We start from the raw sequence: 23,907 nt of genomic DNA on the forward strand, positions 1-23,907 counted from the left end.
AGCTTGTCAGGTTGAGACAGACTGGTTGTTCATTTCACTATAGTCTGCCTTTTGTGAAATCTGAGTGTATCAATTTCTTCTATTACCTCTTGGTGTCATTTTAGGCTCATCTTCTGTGCGACATGTGACCCACTTTGCTGTGGTGGGTCACATATCAGGTCGGCTTTAAAAATACACCAATTCTAACAATGTATACATTGTAGCTCGAAGAAGCGGCCAGGGGCCATTGTGCACACCAGCTGAGCTTTAGATAAGAGACGTGCTGGTATAATTACAAAAGTCAAACAGTCAATGTGTGACCTTGAAAGATTGTTTAATCAAATACCAGGGTGACATATTGGGTGATCTAGAAAAACGTCCTGCTTTTTAAAGTACAATGTATCAAAGGTTTATCGGTGATCAATCTGAAAAAATTTCACATGATGAAGTGGATTTCAAACAAAAATTTGTGGGAAGTTGGAACAAAATTTCCTAGGATGAAGTAAGAAGAAGCACTTCAACCTGAAAATAAGTCTGCGTACCGTAGTTGTGGAAGAAGGTGGTCACATTGAGCACCTGCTAATACAAGGCAGTTTTCTATATCCACTGAGATCACATTCTTGACACTAACATATCAGTAATATAGGGCCTATCAAACTGAAATTTTGAAAGCTTACTCAAGATATCCGAAGCTAGATCAGGGCTGAATTTTAAAGATATCGATGCAAAACTGACTGCGTTATCGAACTTTTGAAACAGGATATGTTTTTAGATCACCCGACATATCATCAGTGGTCCTTCAATGCACTCATGTTATAAAATTCATGCCAATCCAGTCAGCAGTAACAAAATTGTTACTATAACATAAGCAAGTATAAAGTGTCAAGAAATTCTGATGCACACTCTTCGAGGTGTATATATTATACTTTGGACTGTGCTGATTTGGACTCGTTGTGACGAGTGCAAATCATACTTACCATCAGGTAAACAGAGGTGCATAGACTAATGGCACCTTTGATGATTAATGTCATCTGCTTCAGTGAAGGCTCTTGGAGGGCATCGTACATCACAAATAATTGACTGCAAATAAACATATGAGCACGAATGAGCCAATGGTACCGCTTGTACTCACTGTTACATGTATGTACACCATATGACAATCTCACCACCTTTTGGGTTTTCATAATGTCAATGTCATCACAGAGCTTGACCTAGACTTTCTTGACAGTTAAAAAAAGTTAAAATCAGCTCGACTATAGCCCGAGCCGCAAACAGCTCATCCGGCAGGAGCTTATCCTGTTTTCTGAAGCATTAAACAACTAGGAGTATTACTTCCGCTGAATAGGATGCTGTTCTATCCCAGGTTAACTTCCCAGTCAAGCCTGGTACCTATTTATTCCTGGGTGGAGAGAAGCAAGTAGGGTTTAGTGCCTTGCCCAAGGACACAAAGATGAAACCGTGCTGATCCGTCTAAGTATTGAACCTACAACCTCCAGGTTATAAGCCCGGTGCTCTAGTAACAATTTTGATTTTACGGTCCTTGGCTCCACTTCATGGTTCAAAAAGATGCTTTTCGGTGTTCTCAAGGCTTGTCTTCCACTACTGAGATGCCTCTGAGCATCATAAATCACAGTTGAATGTAACTATAGATGAAACTACAGTCAATGGAGAAACAATGGCTAACTGGCTCTCTGAGGTATACCTGATAACAGCCAAATTGAATCCTTAACAGTATGACTTCCTGCTTCTTGCAATGCACAGACAAATGTGTGCACAATTTTGAAGACAGCAGATCGCATATTCACTACAAAAGTAAGGACTATTACCTTCTGTAAACTCAACATGCTCAAGCTACTTCATCCAAATCTGGGTTCTAGCCAGCCCAAGCTGATAAATCAGTAGTGCTACTATCTAAAATGTAGGCTAAAAAGACGAGATGTATGCCCTGGGCAAGAATAGATACCCGGTACCTTAATAAGCCAGTTTTGTTTCAAACGTCTCTGTCTACGCTGAACAGCATTAACAAACATCAGTTGTTGACAATGCATGCAAAATCAAAACACTCTAGTCATTTTAAATGAAACGGCCAGGGGCCATTGTGCTCACCGTATACATCTTTTAGTAGGCAGGATCATGCTTAATAGTTTAGAGGTGAATATGGTGAACACAATCAGGCATGAAGACTTTTTTTAGATGTGTATTGATGTCAAGTAATAAGACAGGGCAGTATATATAAGTTTATGATCCAACCAATAATTGTCTATGACATCAACAAGATCAATATCGTGTGATTGCTAAGAGTCCCTGCAATAAAAAATTCATCGAAAAAAAGTCATTAATAAGCGAGATATTGCACGTCCTACTTTTCCAGTTTTGACCCCCTGGTGGCCAAATCAAGAATCAGATCAGGCCAAAATTCGGTGTCAGAGATTATCTGATGTAGGGGGTTACATGTAACAACTTTCAAGTTCATAGCTTCAGCAGTTAAGAAACGTGCCATAGTTACACTCTAATGGCCAATTTACGCCATTTGACCTCTGTGACCTAGAAAAGGAGGTCAAATCCAAAAATCGTAGGACATGTGGTGTATCCTTGCTAGAAGTCCCTGCCATAAAAATTTTATCGAAAACAATTCACTCAAATAAGCAAGATATTGCACTTCTTCCTTTTTTGGCTCACCGTAAGGGGAGTCTATATGATAGCGCTGTGTCCGTCGTCGTCGTCGTCGTATCCTAACAGTGGCACGTTTCTTAACTGCTAGGGCTATGAACTTGAAACTTTGTACACAGAATGCCCTAGGTCAGCTGACCTCTGACACTGATTTTCGGTCCGATCTGATTCTCTGTTTGGCCACCAGGGGGCCAAATGTCGATATCTAAAAAGTGTGATATCTCGCTTATTAGTGACTTGTTTTCGATAAAACTTTTGTTGTAGGTACTCATAGCAAATATACATTTTATATTATACGGGTTTTTAATTTGACCTTGTTTTCAAGGTAACAGAGGTCATATGGCGTAAATTGGCCATTAGAGTGTAAACTATGGCACGTTTCTTAACTACTAAAGCTATGAACTTGAAACTTGGTACATATAACCCCCTATATCACATAGCCTCTGGTGCTGAATTTTGGTTCGATCTGATTCCTAACTTTGCCACCAGGGGGCCAAAAGTGGAAATCTAAAAAGTGTGATATCTCACTTATTAGTGATTTGTTTTTGATGAAATTTTTATGGTAGGTTTTCCTAGCAAGGGTATATCACATATCATACGTGTTTTTGATTTGACCTACTTTTCAAGGTCACAGAGGTCAAATGGCGTAAATTTGCCGTTTGAGTGTAACTGGGGCACGTTTCTTAACCAATAAAGCTATGAACTTGAAATTTGGTGCACCTGATTCCCTACATCATTTAACCTCTTACACCGAATTTCAGTGTGATCTGATTCTCGACTTGGCCACCAGGGGGCCAAAACTAAAAAAAGTAAAAAGTGCAATATCTCGCTTAATAGTAACTTGTTTTCAATTCTATTTTTATGGTAGGTACTCAGAGCAAGATACATCACATATCCTACGGTTTTTGATTTGACCTTATTTTCAAGGTCACAGAGGTCAAATGGTGTGAATTGGCTGTTTGTGTGTAACTATGGCACGTTTCTTAACCACTAAAGCTATGAACTTTAAACCTCGTACACATGACTCCCTAGGTCAGATGACCTGTGACACTGATTTTCGGTCTGGTCTGATTCTTAACTGGGCCACCAGGGGGCCAAAACAAAAAATTTGAATAGCGCCATATCTCGCTTATTACTGATTAGTTTTTGGTAAAAATGTTATGGTAGATACTCTTAGCAAGGATACATCACATATGATATGGGTTTTTGATTTGATGTTCTTGTCAAGGTCGCAGAGGTCAAACGGCTTAAATTGGCCATTTTAGCGTAACTGTGGCACGTTTGTTAACCCTTAAGGCTATGAACTTGAGACTTTGTACAAAGGACCCTCTAGGTCAGCTGACCTCTGACCCTGAATTTCAGTCCGGTTTGATTCTCGACTTGGCCACCAGGGGGCCAAAAGTGAAAACCTAGAAAGTGTGATATCTCGCTTATTAGTGATTCGTTTTCAATAACATTTTTATGGTAGGTTCTCCTAGCAGGGATACATCACATATCATATGAGATTGGTCGTTTGAGTGTAACTATGGCACGTTTCTTAACCACTATAGCTATGAACTTGAAATTTGGTGCACATGACTCCCTACGTCATGTCACCTTGGACACCGAATTTCGATCTGATCTGGTACTCAACTTGGCCACCAAGAGGCCAAAACTAAAATTGGTAAAAAGTGCAATATCTTGTTTATTAGTGACTTGTTTTTGATGATATTCTTATGGTTACCATAATGGTACTTACTCCAAGCAACGATACATCACATGTCATACCGACTTTGGTTTGACCTATATACTATACATGTACAATGTTTCTTAACCTGGATGAATTCCAAAGCACCAAATATCTATACGGTGAGCACAATGGCCCCTGGCCGTTTCATCCATTATGGCCCCCTGGTCAAGGCTCAAAATAACTTTTTTTCACTTGTATAGCAAAGTTGCTATACAAGGTCTTGACTTGTATAGCAGTTTTGAAGCTATGTATAGCAACTTTTTCCGACATCGGACCAACGTGCGTTGATATTTCAATAAATGAATAAAAAAGACTTACTTTCATTATTATTTGCCTTTATTTATCAGAAACTGGTGAAAATGATAAATGAATCACAAGAAAAAATAGAGAGAATGCTGTTTTTCTTCAATTTATTCATTTGAAACTAACATCAAGTAACAGTACACCAATAAGTTTATATTAGTCTTGAATAAAAGCTTGCGAGATATTGCCACTTGAAAACAAAGTTTAGCAACTCTTCTCCGCTTTGACGGGAACTGGCTCCAAAATCTTCCTATTACATATTGTGACATCATCTTTTATTCACAAACAGAGCTAGACCAAGAGAAATCAATATAAAAGCAGATGTCACCAAGACCAGTCAAAACCACGTGCGTTTTGTAGGCTGTTTAACGCTAATCTGACTTGTGAATATTGTGCGTTTTCCAATCATCCTTTACTAAACGCTGTCTTGTCTCCTCGTATGCCCTCTTGGCATCTTTTGGAAGGGCCTGGGGTGTTTCTGCCGATCGCTTGCGTTCTGTGGCAAGTGGTAATGCGGGAGTGCGGTTTCCAAAATGGTCCAGTTGCCTCGACATTTTGGAGCAGACGACAGATTTTGACAATCGTTTCAGTGGGAGTAAATTAGAACAACCACCCATGATGCCTTGCGCCACACCTGCGGACATTCTCTTTGCCTCCCACTGTCAAAGAACCTTGTTCCCGCTGCTGATACGCAATGCAGTAGACCACTCATTCGCCGTACTTCAAAAGCGCTGGGGACTAGGATAACTTGGATCCAAACAATGCATTTCACTATATCATGTACATGCATGCATGCTATGGCGGCGCGGCGAGTAAACTGGTATTTTAAAACATATTTGTATCGCCAGAAAACGCATACTTCTTTCATTTTAAGTGCCAAGACCGTATTTCTACTCGCCTTTGGCGAATTGGCGAGCGGATTTGTCAACCCCTGTGCTTGAAAATTACGGGGTGTAGCTAAAAATAGATGTATCGCGATTTTGTTTTTGCCCAAGATCGTTTATATCGCAATTCCTAAAATTTCTGTCGCAAATTGCGATGCGATACCGCTTATTTTGAGCCCTGCTGGTGGCCGAATAAAGAATCAGATCGAGCCAAAATTCGGCATCAAAGGTTATCTGATGTAGGGGGCTATATGCACCAAGTTTCAAGTTCATAGCTTTACTGGTTAAGAGACGTGCCATAGTTTACACTCTAACGGCGAATTTACGCCATATGACCTCTGTGACCTTGAAAAGTAGGTCAAATTGAAAACCCGTAAGACATGTGATGTATTCTTCCTAAGAGTACCTACCATAAAAATTTTATCGAAAACAAGTCACTTATAAGCGAGATATCACACTTTTTAGATATCCACTTTTGGTCCCCTGGTGGCAAAGTTGAGAATCAGAAATTCAGCACCAGAGGCTATGTGATATAGGGGGTTATATGTACTAAGTTTCAAGTTCATAGCTTTAGTGGTTAAAGGGGCACCTGGAGTATAAATAGTGTGGGAGGGGATGATAGCATGCAAATGTCTGCCTGTTACTATCATGAAGAGAGCTCCTGGGCTTTTCACAATGTTTTAAAAAAATTCTTTGTCACTATCAAACACATTTGAATGAATTTGATATCAGACACTTATGAATAACATAGGAACATGATGTATTAAAATCAACCTGAGAAATCGTCTATGTTATGAGATTATGGAACTTTTTTACACAGCACTGTTGAAAAGCCTTGAAGTTGAATTTACCAGCTTGAATCTGATTGGTTATAGCCCTGGTGATGCATTATTTACAAACATTGAGCACATGGCTAATAATCATGAGTGAGCATGCAGGAAAGAACTAGATATGCTGGAGATCATGCATAATAAAGAGTTTCCTACCAAAGTGATTTTGGTCTGTTTTCTGTATCCTTTAGTCCATAAGTATATATCCTTATCCTACTGAATTATATATATTTTAATCCTACTGAATAATGTACATTGTATATGATACTAATAATCCAAGTCTATAACTATGTGATGTCACAATCCTACTGAATATTGTTTTGTTTAGATGATCCTTGTCTATGATAGGGTAGTCTACGCAATTCTATAATTCTAAAGCATATATATTTGCTAATCCGCATAAGTATTATGATAGATATCCATGGTATCTATGATTGAAACAAGGAGCAAAATCCTAGAATCCTCGAAAATTAAAACTGTCACAAATTTGTCAAAGTGCACTGTAAATTTCAAAATCGTCCAAAACACCTTCTCAAAAAAATAATGTAGTCTATCTATCAGTGCTGCTGAAACCTATTGCCACTTATGGCCCATGTATGGAATCCCTGGCGGATTTGGATAAAGATTTCTCACAGTCTCCAAAACACAATCTGGCATCACTTCACGACATGTCCAAACTATTGATGGGTCATCTGCCATATACTGCTGTTGCATCTGCTGTTTTTTGCCAATATAGAGAGGATGGTTCCAGGATCCCCGGTCCTCCATCATTTTCCAAAACTTTTTGTAAAGTTGTTTCCTGATCAAATTATTTCCATTTCTGGGTGCTTGTCCATTTCCCAGCCATCTTTGTGGATGAGTAGTCACACATGGAGAAGAATTGCAATGTTGGCACATATCTGCCCCTGGCACAGGAGCAATAACTGGTTCGGATAGTTCATGGTCCTCCTCCTGTGGTTGTGGTGGGGGTGGATCAACTACACCACCAGGCACAGGCAAAGGTTCCAGCTCATCATTATCTCCTTGAATATTCCCCTCATTCTGTATATCATCTTGCAGTGCTTGATTCTCCTCATTTGGAGGATGGTCTAATTCAACATAGTCCCAATTATAGAAATTAAAAAAAGCATGTATAGCTTCCCTTTGTTCAGTAGTAAGTGCAAGGGAAACAACCTTCAATTCTTCTGCCATGGTGTGATCTACAATCTACTGACTTGAACCTGGAACAGGCCCGCCAAATTCACTATGAATGGGACAGTCCAAGCGTGGGGGTGCATGGATGTGTGCATCCACCTATCCAGAATCTCATCACGGTAGTCATAAGTTTTTTTCACCAACACTGGCTTCCCCACTTGTCGCCTTGGTGCCTTGGCATCAAACACAAATTTGACGGAGGTATGGTCACGGTTAACATTCGCGTTCCAGTCGATCAAAGCCAGATTTGTCCTCAGTTTGTAGGACCTCTCTCCAAAGACAATCCTTTTGTCGTGAAATTGGAGGAGGGCGTTGTTGAATGATTCTACGTACAGTGTGTCTTTTGATCCAGCATAATTTTGGGGTCTTTTATATATGTCCAATTTGTAGAGATAGTCTTTTAGCAATTTCTCTGCGACTGTGTCCGTAATCAGTTTCTTCGAGGGCTCGTAATGTTCCTCCTGGCATCGCGAATCTTTGCTGCATTTGCTGTGGTTGCCTTGATAATGGTCAATGATATTACCAATCCCAGCTCTCAGTTTCTGTTCATCTGCGTCACAGTTTTTAATGCACCAGTACACATGCGTCTTAATCGACGCAGCTTTGTCAGCTTGCTGTTGATGCCATTTTTTCCCCATGTCCTTTTTTGGGCCTTGCGTTATCTTCCTTACACTCTTGGCAATACCCTTCGTGGTATGCCAGATGTCTTCGGCGTTTCGTGTTTCTTTTCTCTCCTCGGTAACAAACTTTGTTATGCTGTTGTTGTGATCATGACTGTGATAACGTACAGGAACTTGTTGGTCATCGAGTACTTTATAAATCTCTTTCACACCGATCAGCTCATGTCTTTGTGTCACAGGATCATCCACCGTCTTCGAAATGGTAGCGATGTGGAGCACCTTGTTGCTCTGGTCGCCAAGGCAAACAACATCACTAAATTCGGCATTCTTGCGCCAGCAGTGGCGAGCATCTGTCGAAATATCTATCGCTTCTACACCATTTGCCATTGAAAGGCTACTTTCCATGAGGATATCATCTTGTTTTGACTCTTCAGCCTGTTGCTGCACGATCGGACAATAAGTGTCCATAAATCTGTTCAGGGTTTCTGATGATAGCACTCCAATGTCAGAGCTTTCCACGAATTTGGTGTATTGCACTGGCAGTAGTCCTGATGTAAAAAAGCCATGGGCTAGCCTCGCATTGACAAGAAACTTGCCACCATTCTCAACATGTGGGGAAGAGGTCCAGTGGAGATTGTGCTGCTCCGTTCCTTGGCATGCTAAGGTCAAACAAGCTGTGTGACCATCCCTTCTGAACTCCTTCGTGTGCAGATTGCCCTTGCAATTTAGGGAATGGGTCTGTACCCTGCCAATCAAGTTCCTGATAGAGGACCCGGTACAGACAAAAAGTGGCTGCTTGATATCTTCTCTTGCACAAAGCTGGTAACTGGGTGTTACTTGAGGCACAGTTGTGCTGGTCATTGCTGGTGATGAAGCGTCATCATTTTCATTGTGAGTCGCATTATTTTCCACATAAAAGTCAATCACTTCATTCAGGAATTGATAGTTGGAGACCACTGAACATATCCCTCCACCAAGTTTTGCCTTTATCCTGTCCATTTTGTTAAAAAAGTTCACCTTTTCTTCATCGTTTGCGCAATAAAAATTCAGTCCTCCTTTCACAAGAGCTTTCTTCGTCTCAGTTGCCTCATTTCTCGATCGATTGGTACTTTTTCGTTTCCTCGAATGCTGTTGGCGGTTCTCATCACGGAATCTCTCCAGGCCTAGGTCTACATCCCGGACCCCTTCACTACTAGCAAGAATGTTCATTTCACTTTCCATTGTTGTCATTTCAACTTCTACTGCAATTTTGAGGGCTTCAGTATAACAGTTATTTAACCTATCTTACCCAGAAATGGTACAGTCCGGCTAATTACCAGTGTCCTGGCACAGCCTGATGCAACAGGATGAGAATAAATAACTTCAGATAGCAAGTTTATAAGTACCCCCTGGCAACTGACTTCTGTAAATTTGTAATGTGATTTTATTGCTTCTTGTCCAATTTTAAGAAAATTAGATTAAACAAAAACAATGAACTTTTACATTGATGAACAAGGCAAGAAGCTGACAATTTGCTTGACCTTTCTTTGGCTTATGAGTAAGAAAGTCTGGCCACATGTTCAAACTATTTCAAAAGCTGTTGAATTAACTGAACATAACCACACTGCTCAAATGCAAAACCACTCAATAAATACTGTAGCCATGTGGAAATTTGGCGGGAGTGACATCACAAGATAGCATGACAGATACTCATCAGCTGTGAATGGCCAATCAGGTCAGGTTAGATACCACATGCTGTGTTTATAGAACAACCTCCAGATTGTCCACTAGTCACCAGTACCATATGGCCCTTTAAGAAACGTGCCATAGTTTACACTCCAACGGCCAATTTACGCCATATGACCTCTGTGACCTTGAAAAGTAGGTCAAATTGAAAACCCGTAAGATATGTGATGTATTCTTCCTAAGAGTACCTACCATAAAAATGTTATTCAAAACAAGTCACTTATAAGCGAGATATCACACTTTTTAGATTTCCACTTTTGGCCCCCTGGTGGCAAAGTTGAGGATCAGATCAAACTGAAATTCAGCACCAGAGGCTATGTGATATAGGGGGTTATATGTACTAAGTTTGAAGTTCATAGCTTTAGTGGTTAAGAAACGTGCCATAGTTTACACTCTAACGGCCAATTTACGCCATATGACCTCTGTGAACTTGAAAAGTAGGTCAAATTAAAAACCCGTATGATATAGATGTATATTTGCTATGAGTACCTACAACACAAGTTTCATCGAAAACAAGTCACTAATAAGCGAGATATCACACTTTTTAGATATCGACATTTGGCCCCCTGGTGGCCAAGTTGAGAATCAGATCGGATCGAAATTCAGTGTCAGAGGTCACCTGACCTAGGGGGTGCTGTGTACAAATTTTCAAGTTCATAGCCCTAGCGGTTAAGAAACGTGCCACTGTTTTTTAAATAGGATACGACGACTGCGGGATTACATAGACTCCCCTACGGTGAGCCAAAAATCAATCATCTGACAGTTTACTTACGTTTGGCAACCAAATGCCATGGAAAATATTGGCAAACTCTGAAATATTCCTTCTGTTCGCCATAGCACGATTTTCTCTAACCACACACCCTCAATAATATTTGGTAAGGATGTGAAAAATATCTGAAAATCAATTGGAGAATATTAGCAATACATCATTCAACATTATGATAACAGTTAAGTTAGAAATTTAAAGAAGACCACCAAATCGAGCAACTTTTTGGTGACGTCTTTTGCTTTTTCATGACTGTCCTGGCGTAACACCATGCAGAAGGAAGTGTCATTTGCATGGAGTGTGAATAGCCAGGAATTTTAGTTCCTCAAATCCATGCCAGTTCATCCAGAAAAACAAATCCTGTGTCGTCCCCATGATCAAGTCTGGGCCCTATTGCTCGGTAGCCCAGAGTGTTAACAACTAGGCTATGGTGCTTGGCCTTGGGTGCCTCACCTGAATACTTGGAAAAGGTCTTAGGTCAGTGAAACTAGAGTATCCATCTCCAATTTTTGACAAATATACTATCATTTTAAACCTGGTGCACTCTTAGATATTACACTTATTAGACCAGGAGAACAATTTAAAAAAGAAATGAACCATAAGATATGGGGGCATTTAAGCTCGTTGTTGAATATGCACACTTGGCCCACTGACGACAGCAAGTACTTACTAAGACGACAAAAACCAAATAAAATGCTATCGATATTGCACTGATATTGCTTAAGCTTTCTATACTCCTGAGCAGGCCTAGAGGGGTCACAACTATCACTGCTAATACCATAAGTATCGACACACGTAACGTCTGATTGTTCTGAAATGACAACAAGATAACATTGTGATACAGCAGGTTAAGAAACATGAGGAACATAGAAATTGCAGAAGTTGGCACCAGAAAGAAAAATAGGAGCTACATGTAAGGCCATTTGATACATGTAGGTACCATTAAATTCCCAGAGTAGTAATTCTGAGCATTGAAGGGTTTTAACCACTTTGAATTTGTTCATGCAACTTTGAGATGAACCTGTCGTAATAGTACAACAGCTGCGGGTTTAATCACTTGACAGCCACAGCTGCAGCATACACTTCATTATTATTATCAGTGATTCACTTGGGATCCAGTAATCTAGATCGCTTGGCACTGGCATAAGGAATGTAAGCGGCATCAAGGTCTTTACTGGAAATAGTTAGTCGTGAATAGTGAAATGAATCGATGCAAACATTCACAGTATGTACATGATAAAACAACAAAAAACTTTATTATGTGTAAAGTGCACCCTAAAGCAAAGAACTTGTATTTTTTGAGTGCATGTGCTTGCCAACGCAACAAATTACTTTTTGGATAGCGGAAAAGTTTACACACCTCTACCTGCAAAACTTTTGAAATAATCAATGGTCCCAGATCACCGATGACAACATAGAAGGCTATACAGGTCCCTATTAGAAGACCAATAATGCTGTGAAAAGAAAGTGTCATTATGTCAAGTTTGTTAAGATATTTCTCTATGACAAACATGTATATTTGTGATAATACACTGAGGCTTTTCTCGAGATTTAATCAACAACACTGACCTACTTCAATCTAAAAAGTGTGCAACATCTATGAGAACTTTCTATGACCAAGGTTTCAAGAAATGCATTTTGCATGCCAATATGGTTAGCCTCATTTGAAGGACAAAGCAACTCAGGGTAAAGAGTCTTGCTAAAGATACAAAATAGGAAACAGTGGTGCTCTTCAGGAGATTGGAACCCACAATTTTTTTCCTCTTCTTAATACAATTACAATATGTTGTTTTGTTGTTTACATGATGTATATGTATAATTTCCCTTCTAAAAATCAATATATAGCTTGATAGAAAAATTGAAAAACACATACCACACTTCCACAGCAAGTTTTCCAGCTGCACCAAAAGTCTGTAGTGCTGAAAGGTAGAAAACAACAACATAGACCATAATCTTAGTACTGCTGTACATTAAATTTGCTTCTGCAAAAATACATCATATGAAATGCTGCTCACGGTGTTGTTTAGTACTGATTGACCAGAAATGACAAAATTACTGTTCCATGGATCTGTGCCATGCGTTTCCTCTGCCGCTATGGAGTTATTCTCTAGGATGTATTACTTCTCCAAGGCAGGATTAAGCATTTTGCATGCCACTATGGTTAGGCCTGAATAATTGGTCTAGTGACTCCATTTTCAGCCAGGGAGTGCAGTTCATTGCAAGCTACTGTTTGCTTAGATGAAGTCTTTTGTTTCCCCTGGCCCTGGCAATGGCACCAGGTGCAAAAAAACACGGCTTTAGGTCTCATTTGAAGGACAAAGCGATTCAGGTTAGTGTCTTGTTCAAGGACACAAAATAGGAAACAGTGGTGCTCTTTCGGATATTGGAACCCACAATCTCCTGATTACTAGCCAGACCCTCTAACCACCGTGACACTGATGTCCCATGTACCATGCTAAAAACCTTTATCTCCAACAAAACAAAAAATGCTATCCATTATCAGCAAAAGATAACAGGTATGTCCCAGTTCATCCCATTTATCACATTGTTGCAGAAATACCATGATTTCCTATTCTTGATTGACTTGAAAGGCAACTGTTCTGGTTAAGAAAATAGAGAGTTTATCAATGAAATGTCATTCATAACCATGGCAAAGTTATGCCATACTTACCTAGGAATTCGTAAGATCTTCGTTTTGAAGTAATGGCAGCTTTCATGAGTAAATTGCAGGAGACATTTGTCAGCCAAGCACTTCCAAGAAGGAGTAAAGCACCAAGAATGATACCGCACTGAAAGGAAGACAATTCCAACAACATTTAGCAATGAACAGCTGAGAGCTGAGATCCAGTCTCCAGACATGACTTTGACGATGTAATCTCTCGGAACATTTTCGAGCTAGGCTACTCTTGACGTGCGCACTGCGGCTGGTTGGAAGAATGCGTTTTTTAAACTTACATATATTCACTTTGGACTGTCGAAACTTCACTTGATCTTGCGTACTGATAGCACTACCTGAATTCTATACAGCATAAAATTTCAGCCAGTTCCATCAAGCCAATCTTGCCGATTTTGGATCCCAAAGCTACTGGAAATTGTAGTGTAATCTGAATAAATGGGTCATAGAGTTTGAGGTGCTGCCACCTCGTGATAGATTAGGGTACTGTACAAAATGGCTGTCATGTTCTAGAAATATACTTCAAGTGTTCAGAGTTTAAATCCATCGTTATCTTCTTTCGGAACGCCCATCGGCAACTGAACATGGTGTCAGAAGTTAAAGAAGACTCTCATGAACTGGGAGAGACTGTTATTTTGTTGAGAGATGTCGATGTTGATGAGCTTTGAGCCAAGATTCGTGAATCTTTCCCCAGTCAGAGGAAATGTTTCTGATGACTGCATGTACATCTCGTGTGCATCATGTGTATAAAGGTGCTGTGCAGTGACTTTTCATGTGCTGAACAGTGAGTTGCGCCCATGAATGATGAATCTGAAGATAATCTAAGGAACTTTCGTGACATTTTGCCCTTCCCTGTTACTGTTATTACAACAATGGCACAATTCCAAGTGCAGCCACCTGAGTCTTTTGACTTTGGTAAGCCTGAAGGGTGGAATAAGTGGATCCGGCGATTTGACAGATTTCGACAGGTGTCTGGCCTTGCTGCCAAGTCAGGAGAGGAGCAGGTCAACACGCTGGTGTACTCCATGGGAGATGAGGCAGAGGACATTCTGACCTCGTTGAGACTCACTAATGACGAGAAGAAAGATTACGAAGTAATCAAAACCAAATTACAAGGTTATTTTGAACCTAAGAGAAATGTGATCTTTGAACGGGCGAAATTTAACCAACGTTTCCAGCGAGAAGGTGAAAGTGTCGATACTTTCATAACTGACTTGCATACACTCGCGGAGAAATGTGACTTTGGAACTTTGCACGATGAATTAATTCGCGATCGAATTGTCGTTGGGTTACGGGACAGTAAACTTTCAGAACGGTTGCAACTTGACGCTGACCTCTCGTTAAAGACGGCCATGGATAAAACTCGCCAGAGTGAATCAATCAAGAAGCAACAAGGTGTTCTTCGTGCAGCAACTTCTCCGGCTGTTGTGGCCAAAGTTGGGTTCCAAAAAGGAAAAAAGTCAGGCAGTCATAAAGCAAAACAGCAGGACAAACCAAGCAGGCCAGCTGAAGGTAAACCTCAGGCCAAGCCTAAAGGAAAGGGTAAATCGTGTCAGAACTGCGGTCTCAACCATGATAAAAGGCCGTGCCCAGCTAAGGACGCGGAATGTCATTTTTGTGCGAAAGTAGGTCACTACAAGAAGTGTTGTAGAACGCGCAAACGGGTCAACGAAATCCAGATTTCGGAAGATCAGCAAACCGCATTTCTAGGATCGGTAAACGTGGAATCTGAGGACGACGATTTTAACTTATGGTCGAGTCGTGTAAAAATTTCTGGTCATGAGCTTGATTGGAAAATCGATACAGGCGCTGAAGTAACATGCCTGCCGCTACGCGATTATCGTGAGAGTTTCGGAAAACTTCACAAGTCCAATAAAGTCTTAGTTGGAGCTGGCAGTAACAAGCTTGATGTTCTTGGAATGTTTCATGCTAAGCTTGCTAAAGGGCAGCACGCCACATTGGCAGAGGTGTATGTTGTGCGCGGCCTAGCAAAACCGTTGCTAGGAGATAAAGCGATTCGTAAGCTAAATCTTGTGTCAGTAGTCCGCGCCGTTTGTAAAAGTCAACTCACCAAATGGAAAAAACAGTTCCCAGAACTTTTCGCAAATCTTGGGAAAATGACTGGTGAGTACGAGATCAAGTTGGAAGACAGTGCGAATCCGTACGCAATTTCATCACCACGTAGAGTTCCCATACCGCTCTATAATAAAGTGAAAGCTGAACTGTTACGTATGGAAAAATTAGGGGTGATCTCAAGAATAACTGAGCCTACCAATTGGTGCGCGGGAATAGTCGTTGTTCCAAAATCCAATGGAACTGTTAGGATCTGTGTGGACCTAACCAAGTTAAATGAGAGTGTAAAACGTGAGAATTTCATTCTGCCATCAGTTGACTCTACACTAGCGCGGCTCAGTGGAGCCAAAGTTTTCTCTAAGCTAGATGCAAATTCTGGCTTTTGGCAAATTCCTCTTAGCAAGGAGTCGTCCCGTCTTTGCTGTTTCATAACGCCATTCGGGAGATTTGTTTTCAACCGCCTTCCTTTCGGGATTTCATCAGCTCCTGAAATCTTCCAGCGCAGGATGCAGGAGATGTTAGATGGTCTGGAAGGGGTAGTGTGCCACATGGACGATATTCTAGTGTTTGGGGCTGATCAGGCAGAACATGATGAGAGACTCAAAGCTGTTCTTCAGAGACTTAAAGATGCTGGTGTCACACTTAATGAGGCCAAGTGTGAGTTTTCAGTTGACAGGGTTAAGTATCTTGGGTACTTGATCACAGCCGAGGGAATATTTCCAGATAGTGACAAGATAAACGCTATCCAGAAAATGGCAAAACCGCAAAATGTGTCAGACATTAGGCGTTTCCTTGGCATGGTAAATCAGTTGGGAAAGTTTATTCCTAATTTAGCGGACAAAACCGAGCCTCTTAGGTCTCTTCTCAGCAAGAAGAATCAATGGTGTTGGGGGTCATCTCAGGACCATGCTTTCCAGGATTTGAAAGCATGTTTGTCTTCTACAACGGTACTCGGAATGTACGACCCAAGCCGGGACACTGTTGTTTCTGCGGATTCATCCTCTTTCGGGTTAGGTGCCGTGATAAAACAGAAGCAGGAGGACGATATGTGGAAGCCTATTGCATATGCGTCGCGATCATTATCGGACACTGAGAAAAGGTATGCGCAGGTGGAAAAGGAAGCATTGGCGTCAGCCTGGGCCTGCGACCGATTCCAAGTGTATCTTCTGGGTAAGCGCTTTACCCTAGAAACGGACCATAAACCGCTTGTTGCGCTACTAGGTTCGAAGAGTGTCGATGAACTGCCTGCGAGAGTTCAACGTTTTAAACTGCGTATGATGCGTTTCTCATATGACATCGTACATGTTCCGGGGAAAGAACTTTATACTGCAGATACGTTGTCCAGGGCACCTATATCTTCGCCATTGTCTACTGTCGAGGAAGGATTTGCGCAGGATGTAAAAGCGTATGTTGACATGGTTGTTGAACACTTACCTGCGACGGAGAAAAGGCTCAAGGAAATCCGTCAAAAACAGGAAGAAGACGAAGTTTGCCGTCAGGTTGTCAAGTATTGTCAAGATGGATGGCCGGACAGACCATTTGTTAAAGGGGCAATACTGCCATATTACCAGGTTGCCGGTGAACTGACTGTTATGGATGGACTATTGATGAAGGGAACCAGAATAGTCATTCCTACATGTATGCGCTTAGAACTGTTGGACAAAATCCATGAGGGCCACCAAGGTATCACTAAGTGCAGAAGGCGAGCCCAAGAATCAATTTGGTGGCCAGGACTCAGTTCACAAATAGAGTCACTAGTCCAGAACTGTAACATTTGTGCTCGAGAGCGGGTAGTAAGGCATGAACCAAATATTACCACCGAATTCCCTAAGAGACCATGGCAGGTTGTTGGCACTGACTTGTTCGAGTTTAAAAAGCGCCATTATCTAGTAGTGGTGGACTATTTTTCTCGCTATATCGAAATTGCTAAGCTGACCGAGCTCTCGTCGGGGGCTACTATCAATCATCTTAAATCGATCTTTGCTAGACATGGTGTGCCAGAACGGGTACGTTCTGACAATGGCCCTCAGTATTCAGCGCAGGACTTCGCAGACTTTGCCGATGTGTACACATTTCAACATGTTACAAGTTCCCCGCTTTACCCGCAAGGGAACGCAGAAGTTGAACGTGCTGTAAAAACTGTTAAAGGACTAGTGAAGAAAGGCAAGGATCCATATTTAGCTTTGCTGACTTACAGAGCTACACCACTGTACCATGGGTACAGTCCCGCCGAACTTTTGTTTGGGAGACGTCTTCGTACGAACTTACCGCAACATCCAAATATGCTGGCCCCAGCATGGCCAGATCTAAACAATCTTGTACAAACAGAACAGGATTATCGCATGAAAATGGCGAAAAACGCAGACAGGCGTCATGGTGTACAGGTGTTGTCAGATCTTTGCGAAGGAGAGAAAGTTTGGGTGTGCGATAAAAACATTCCCGCCATAATCACGGGAAATGCTGAAACACCGCGGTCGTATACTCTGGAGACTGAAACAGGATCATCTTTGAGACGAAATCGCAGGAGTCTACGTCGGCTTGCTCCGAGACTGAATCTCCAGGACAATCCAGCTGATGAATCAGTGCAGGAGAACATTTTGCCTCCCCCAGAGAGACAGAGTATTGTGTTGCCAAATGCTGGACAATCTTCTGAGAATGGCCAGAATAATGTTCAATCAGATCAAAGTGTCTCTAGCACGACTGTGAATAATTCTCCAGGACGATCTGCTAGTTGTTCTGATCAATATGTAACCAGGTCAGGCAGGGTTTCAAAATCTGTCATTAAACTAGATCTTTAGGGTGTGAGAGTGACCGAGGGTTAATCTGAAATTTCAGTGACATTTCATAGAGAAATCTAAGTAATGATTTTCAAATAGTGCTTTTGTGGTATTCTCTCTATACTTGAGGATGTGATTTCATATTCGGATTAGTTGGAAGTTATCGAGTTAAAATGTTTATGTTTAGAGTTTCAATATCTTTCACATAAGTAGTGTTTACTCTCCAACGTATTTTGGACTTTCGTTTGTCTTAAGTATAGACAGGAGTCAGTAGTAGCCGAGTAGGATTTGAGATATATTTCCACAGCATTTTAGTTTTGACTTAGTTAAGCTAATTTTCTACGTGTTTGTATGTCTGTACACATAGTTTGCCTAGACCAGACTTTAGGTTGTGATGCATCCTGGGTTATTGGAAATTGGACTTTCAAAGGACTGAAAGGGGGATGTAGTGTAATCTGAATAAATGGGTCATAGAGTTTGAGGTGCTGCCACCTCGTGATAGATTAGGGTACTGTACAAAATGGCTGTCATGTTCTAGAAATATACTTCAAGTGTTCAGAGTTTAAATCCATCGTTATCTTCTTTCGGAACGCCCATCGGCAACTGAACAGAAATGACTTCCGAAATATGTTTTTTCAACCAGGAGGATGGCGCATGCTTGACATTTTGACATCATAATGCGTACATTGTACACGACATTACGACATGCAGGACATGTATTAACAATATTGGGTAATCTTTGATGTAAAGTACATAGTAAGAGGAAACCAAAGACCCGTAGGAAAACTCAGCTGAAGGAGAAGATCACATTCTCTGTCACAATGACTCACATCACCAAGGACTGACGAGTTAGGGCATTAGCGATATTCCCACTGTGACACTCCGATAGCCCCAATTCGCATAATGTCTATGTATCCAACAAAGGGACAAATGTCCATGGAATAACGAAGATGTGGAGTTGACAATTTCTTTTGTTTACCCTCAAGAACAGTTTGGGATCTTCCAACAGTGGAATTCTGCAACCACCAAACCTCTAGTCTAAGTCCAAGTCAAATGTACCATCGACAGGGTGGTGGACGCTGGTAAATTTTAGACAACTCGCTATAAATCTAGCACACAAATGTTAATGTTATGAAACGTTCAGGAAATGTGGAAGATGTCCTGCTTATTTCATTTATGACCATTAGATTTGATTTTGATGTATTAAGTTAAACATTAACACCTTCAGTGCCGAACCACGTAGATCGACGTGGCCCAAATCTCCCCCTTCGAGCTGGTTATGGACTTCATAAAAGAACTACGCCATCGCCATCTTCAGGGCAAGGTAGGAACTGAAAAGACCACACCACTGAATAACAAAATAAAGCTGTTCCGACACCGGGAATTTTTAGGGGGGTTGGGGGTGTTGGAAAAAGGGGTCATTTTGGTTATTTTTGGTCATTTTGGTTATTTTTGGTAATTTTTCAACCAAAAAATAAGATATAGTAAAGGAGTGTACAGCAAACATAGCTCTATTGATTCAAGAAGGCCATGTCTTGGATAAGTTACTGCAAAAGACCTTATGCAGTCATCTCTTATACTTTTTTCTTCTGGGGGTCGGAAAATGGGGTGTTGGGTGGTGAAACGCCGGCGCTGAAGGTGTTAAACTTGCTTTTAAACTTGGTGGACGCTAGTGCTAAGTGGACACTAGGAATGATGTTTTAGGATGACCGCAATTTCTAGCAATTTCACAGTTGCCATGAAAAAGGCAACTGTGGAAATGAAGCACATTTTCCAAAGTTCATTGGATTTTACGGACTTTTTTGAAAGGGTAACATTCATATTTGAAAGTCAGCACCTCCATGCACTCTATTGAGCCTACTTTTGCAGTTCTTCTAAGGGTTTTTGGGCTCCCTCCACCCCCCCACATTTTAATTGTGATGAGCCGAGATGAAATTTCAGACCATTTCCTAACAGCAAAACCGCAAGACTGGAAAATATCAATCTATCTTTATCGACTTAAAGGAAACCTGTAGCGAAACGCTTATAAAAATGGGGATTTTTGAACGGCCCGGTTAAAACCTAAGGCGGGAAAAAGCGTCCATTGATAAATATTAGCAATTTCGAGTTCCCCAGGTAGTAGATTATATCTGCTGGGCATCTGGGTAACATTCCATAACGCTGGCTGCATGACTCCAATGAACTGCATAAGAGGTAATCACCAATTAAGTTATTTTTACTATGTTCAGCTAGTCTAAATAAAGACTTGAGTCACTATACTGGATCTCTTTACGAAAGCTCCTAATTGGTGACTAGGTGAGGTAAGGAAGGACAGTAAAATAGTTTATTGCATACCTGTTTAAAACAAAATGGCATAGCCAGCACACTGACACCAATGATACTGTTCCCAAGGTTAATGATGAATGGCCAGTGATTCTGCTTCATCTTGGATGTGCCACTCCCGGGAGGAATACCTGAAATCGAGGAACAAACATGATAGAATAAGCAAACAAGTTAACATTCTGATCAAGGTCTATTCTACGAAATGAAGATTTAAGACTTGTTCAGCTGTCACTATAGATTCATGCACTTGATTGGGAACAACGTTCACATGACGTAGTGTTGGCCGTCGTCACGTCACCATGCATTTTACATTACTGTAACGTGACGAGACGCGACGTTTTTGTAAACGTTGGTCCCAATCAAATGCATGGATCTATAGTGTCAGACTCACAATCAAAGGGTTGTGGCTTCGAATTCCTGTTCAAATTGTCGCTTTGTGTTTCACAGGTTGAAGTAAGTACTGAATTAGCTGCAGAGAAGAGGGTGGCAGACAAGGGACAACACACAGGCATGACATGGTCACAGAATAAAACAATCCGATAATGCTCATGGAGAGCTTCTGACGTGTTTCGAGTGTGTGCATGCACAACCTGCGAAAATAAATTTCTGCCATTTTGCAAAAAGCTTTTTCACAGGCAGCGTACGTCGTTTACCATGACATAAAAGTCATATTTTAAATCAAATAATCACCTAAACCATTCAAAATATCATAAACATTGGAAGACATGGACAACTTCAAGTAAATCCCCCAGTTTAGGCCATACCCTTCTTGATAGACAAATTCTTGTCTCCAGGTAAACATTCATTCCGATGTACAGTGCCTGATATGGACATCATGTCCCACATGGCCTGGATACTGTTTCCAACAGGCCTTGTGTCCAGGCCATGAAGTTAAATTCGACCATGCCTAAATGTTTCATTACACTTCTACCTGGAACCAAGAATTTGTTTATCAACAAGGGTAGGCCTATGCCTATGGCCTTAACTGGTGGATTGCTTGAAAAAACTTGTCTATTGTTAATTTTATGCCATGGTAAACAAACGTTGCCTGTGAAAAAGCCTTTATCAAAATTGCTGAAATTAATTTTTGCTGGTTGTCTATTTCAGTTGGCCTAGGCCTAGTATTATTTAATTTGTTTTGGCACTGATTCGTCCTCTTCGAAGAGACCTATTATTTGACTGTGAGTGATTACTAAGGCAGAAAGGACAATGTTAGTTATGGTTTGATTAAGAACCAGGCATATGGATAAGACAGTGATCTCCATGATGATGATGCCATTGTCTACACTACACTACGGTGTATGACCAACTCGGCCTATTACCAACTCACCCTACCAACTCGGCCTGGGTTATAAATCATTGGTTTATTGGCATAAGTTTTTCTTATATTTTTTTGTTTTTTGTTGGTATATATAGGCCTACTATGTATTCATTCCTGTTGGAAATTTGAAGAAAATTTATTGGGATTTGAAGGAGAAATCCATGAAATAACGGCGGCGAGTGTGGAAAAGTCGCGGTAGCACTCCAAATGCACATTCATGACTGTGATTTCATGGATTTATCCTCCAAATCTTGATGAATTCTCTTCAAATTTCCAACAGGAATGAATAAATAGTAGGCCTATATATATAGCAACAAAAAAAAACAATATAAGGAAAACTTATGCCAATAAACCGATGATTTATAACCCAGGCCGAGTTGGTGGGCCCAGTTGGTAATAGGCCGAGTTGCCCCGTAATCCTACACTACAGTATAGTCTTGGACATGTTGGATCGGCGACAGAAAATCCGACAAACGAGTGTACAAACATACGGACCCGTAAACTGACACGTATTCGGAATCAGGAGTGCGGTCGAAAAAAAATTATGAACTGTAGCCATTGTCGGACACCATAAAACCTGTGGATATGATCGTTTATCAATCAGAAATGTACCTATTTCGTATCTGTTATATCCTTACTTTATAATGAATACATAAATCTCTTCAAAAATTATCGTACTGTTGCTGATAAATAGTAAAATATCGCATCATAGTCCCATACGACAAAATTATATTTTGACGTGGCATCACTTACGCGCTCTTTCGTCAAATAATCAAACTGAGGGTAGGTATGAAATAAAGACTTCTGTCGATTTTCCGTCTGCAGTGGCGGCATGCTTGACCGAAGGCTAGAGAAGCAGGTCCAGGACAGATTGCCGCGAAAATTTATAAATAGTTTGGGAAGCTGGCTTGACATCCTGACAAATCCGGCCATCGATCACTCGATATGTGGCCTCGATATGTTTAGCCTACTCCCTCAATCAGAAAGATGCGTAAGGAGTAGGCCCTGTTTGCAAGAGGATGCTGCAAGAGGATGTTATAAGTTTCCCGAACTATTTTTAAATTTTCGCGGCAATCTGTCCTGGACCTGCTTCTCTAGTCTCTTCCCATGTTCCATGATGTCTGATGTTGACTGGATGCAGGGAGGTGCAGGTCGAACTTAGCATGCTTAGCGCCACCTATTAAACCAGCAGTGAAAAGGGGACAGTGCATGGGAAGGCAATACATACGAACAATATCATTCAGTTCATGAAATATCAGTTGAGTTGATTGCACTATGACTTGCTTGGACTTTTGAACAAAAGTAGTAGGATGGCCCTGGTTGGTAGCCTAGGCCTATAGGCCTTGCCATGGTATAGGGGGCTACCTGCATGACTTGCTCATGTGGTTACATGCATGCATGCTTAGCCTAACTCGCGGCAAGGAGACAAAGTCATCAACGTATAATTTGGGTTTTATTCTGAAATAACCCGCATGCAAGTCATGACTATGAGGTAAGTTAACTGTTAAGTATAGAACTCCATACGGGTGAATCTGACTATGGATCAACCGCACAGTCTTGAAATTGTTATGCCATGTCACCCTCTGCCTCTGGCTCCGGCCTCTGAGTGGGGTAACTCCGGTAAGGCGCCTGGATGCGGGTAGTGAAACATCTTGATTTCTGTGTGACGTGACATCATTAAACAAAGATAGGGGCCTATCCATCTAATATTCACATTTCCTCTTGGATTTTTATATCTCGTCATGCCAATCTCAGTTCGCAAATTGTTAGAATTCGGATACGTATCGGAATTCGGATACCCTATCAGAATTCGGATACCCCATATCCAAATTCGGATACCCCCAAATTTTTAGTCAAGGGCTTAACTGAAAGACACGCCCAGTACCCACCAAGTGCTACCACCTTTGTGAAGACAGATTGTAAGAGCTATTCTTGGCTTCCATATCTCAAGCTGACAGTGACACCAGATATTGGACCCCATCATTTGCACCCTGAGTAGTTATGATTACATCATAAAAAAAAACATTGTCTCCGAACTTC

At 41.1% G+C, this 23,907-nt stretch overlaps 1 protein-coding gene across 6 annotated transcripts in view; it reads right to left on the reverse strand.

Moving 5' to 3' along the window:
* LOC135488224 (solute carrier family 38 member 10-like) overlaps positions 1-23,907 on the reverse strand; it is a 57,886-nt gene that overhangs the window by 21,802 nt on the left and 12,177 nt on the right. For 4 of the 6 annotated variants that reach the window (XM_064772743.1, XM_064772752.1, XM_064772760.1 and 1 more), the window contains exons 3-9: positions 20,559-20,677; positions 13,372-13,489; positions 12,574-12,619; positions 12,061-12,154; positions 11,371-11,511; positions 10,707-10,828; positions 957-1,059 (exon numbers count right to left, since the gene is read on the reverse strand). In XM_064772743.1, the coding sequence (XP_064628813.1) occupies positions 957-1,059; positions 10,707-10,828; positions 11,371-11,511; positions 12,061-12,154; positions 12,574-12,619; positions 13,372-13,489; positions 20,559-20,677 (743 nt within the window). Of the gene's footprint in view, positions 1-956; positions 1,060-10,706; positions 10,829-11,370; positions 11,512-12,060; positions 12,155-12,573; positions 12,620-13,371; positions 13,490-20,558; positions 20,678-22,479; positions 22,611-23,907 lie in introns of those variants that run through there. The other 2 variants (XM_064772769.1, XM_064772778.1) reach the window with 2 other exon arrangements.

This window comes from Lineus longissimus, chromosome 1 (genome assembly GCF_910592395.1).
Source record: "Lineus longissimus chromosome 1, tnLinLong1.2, whole genome shotgun sequence".
NCBI lineage: Eukaryota > Metazoa > Nemertea > Pilidiophora > Heteronemertea > Lineidae > Lineus > Lineus longissimus.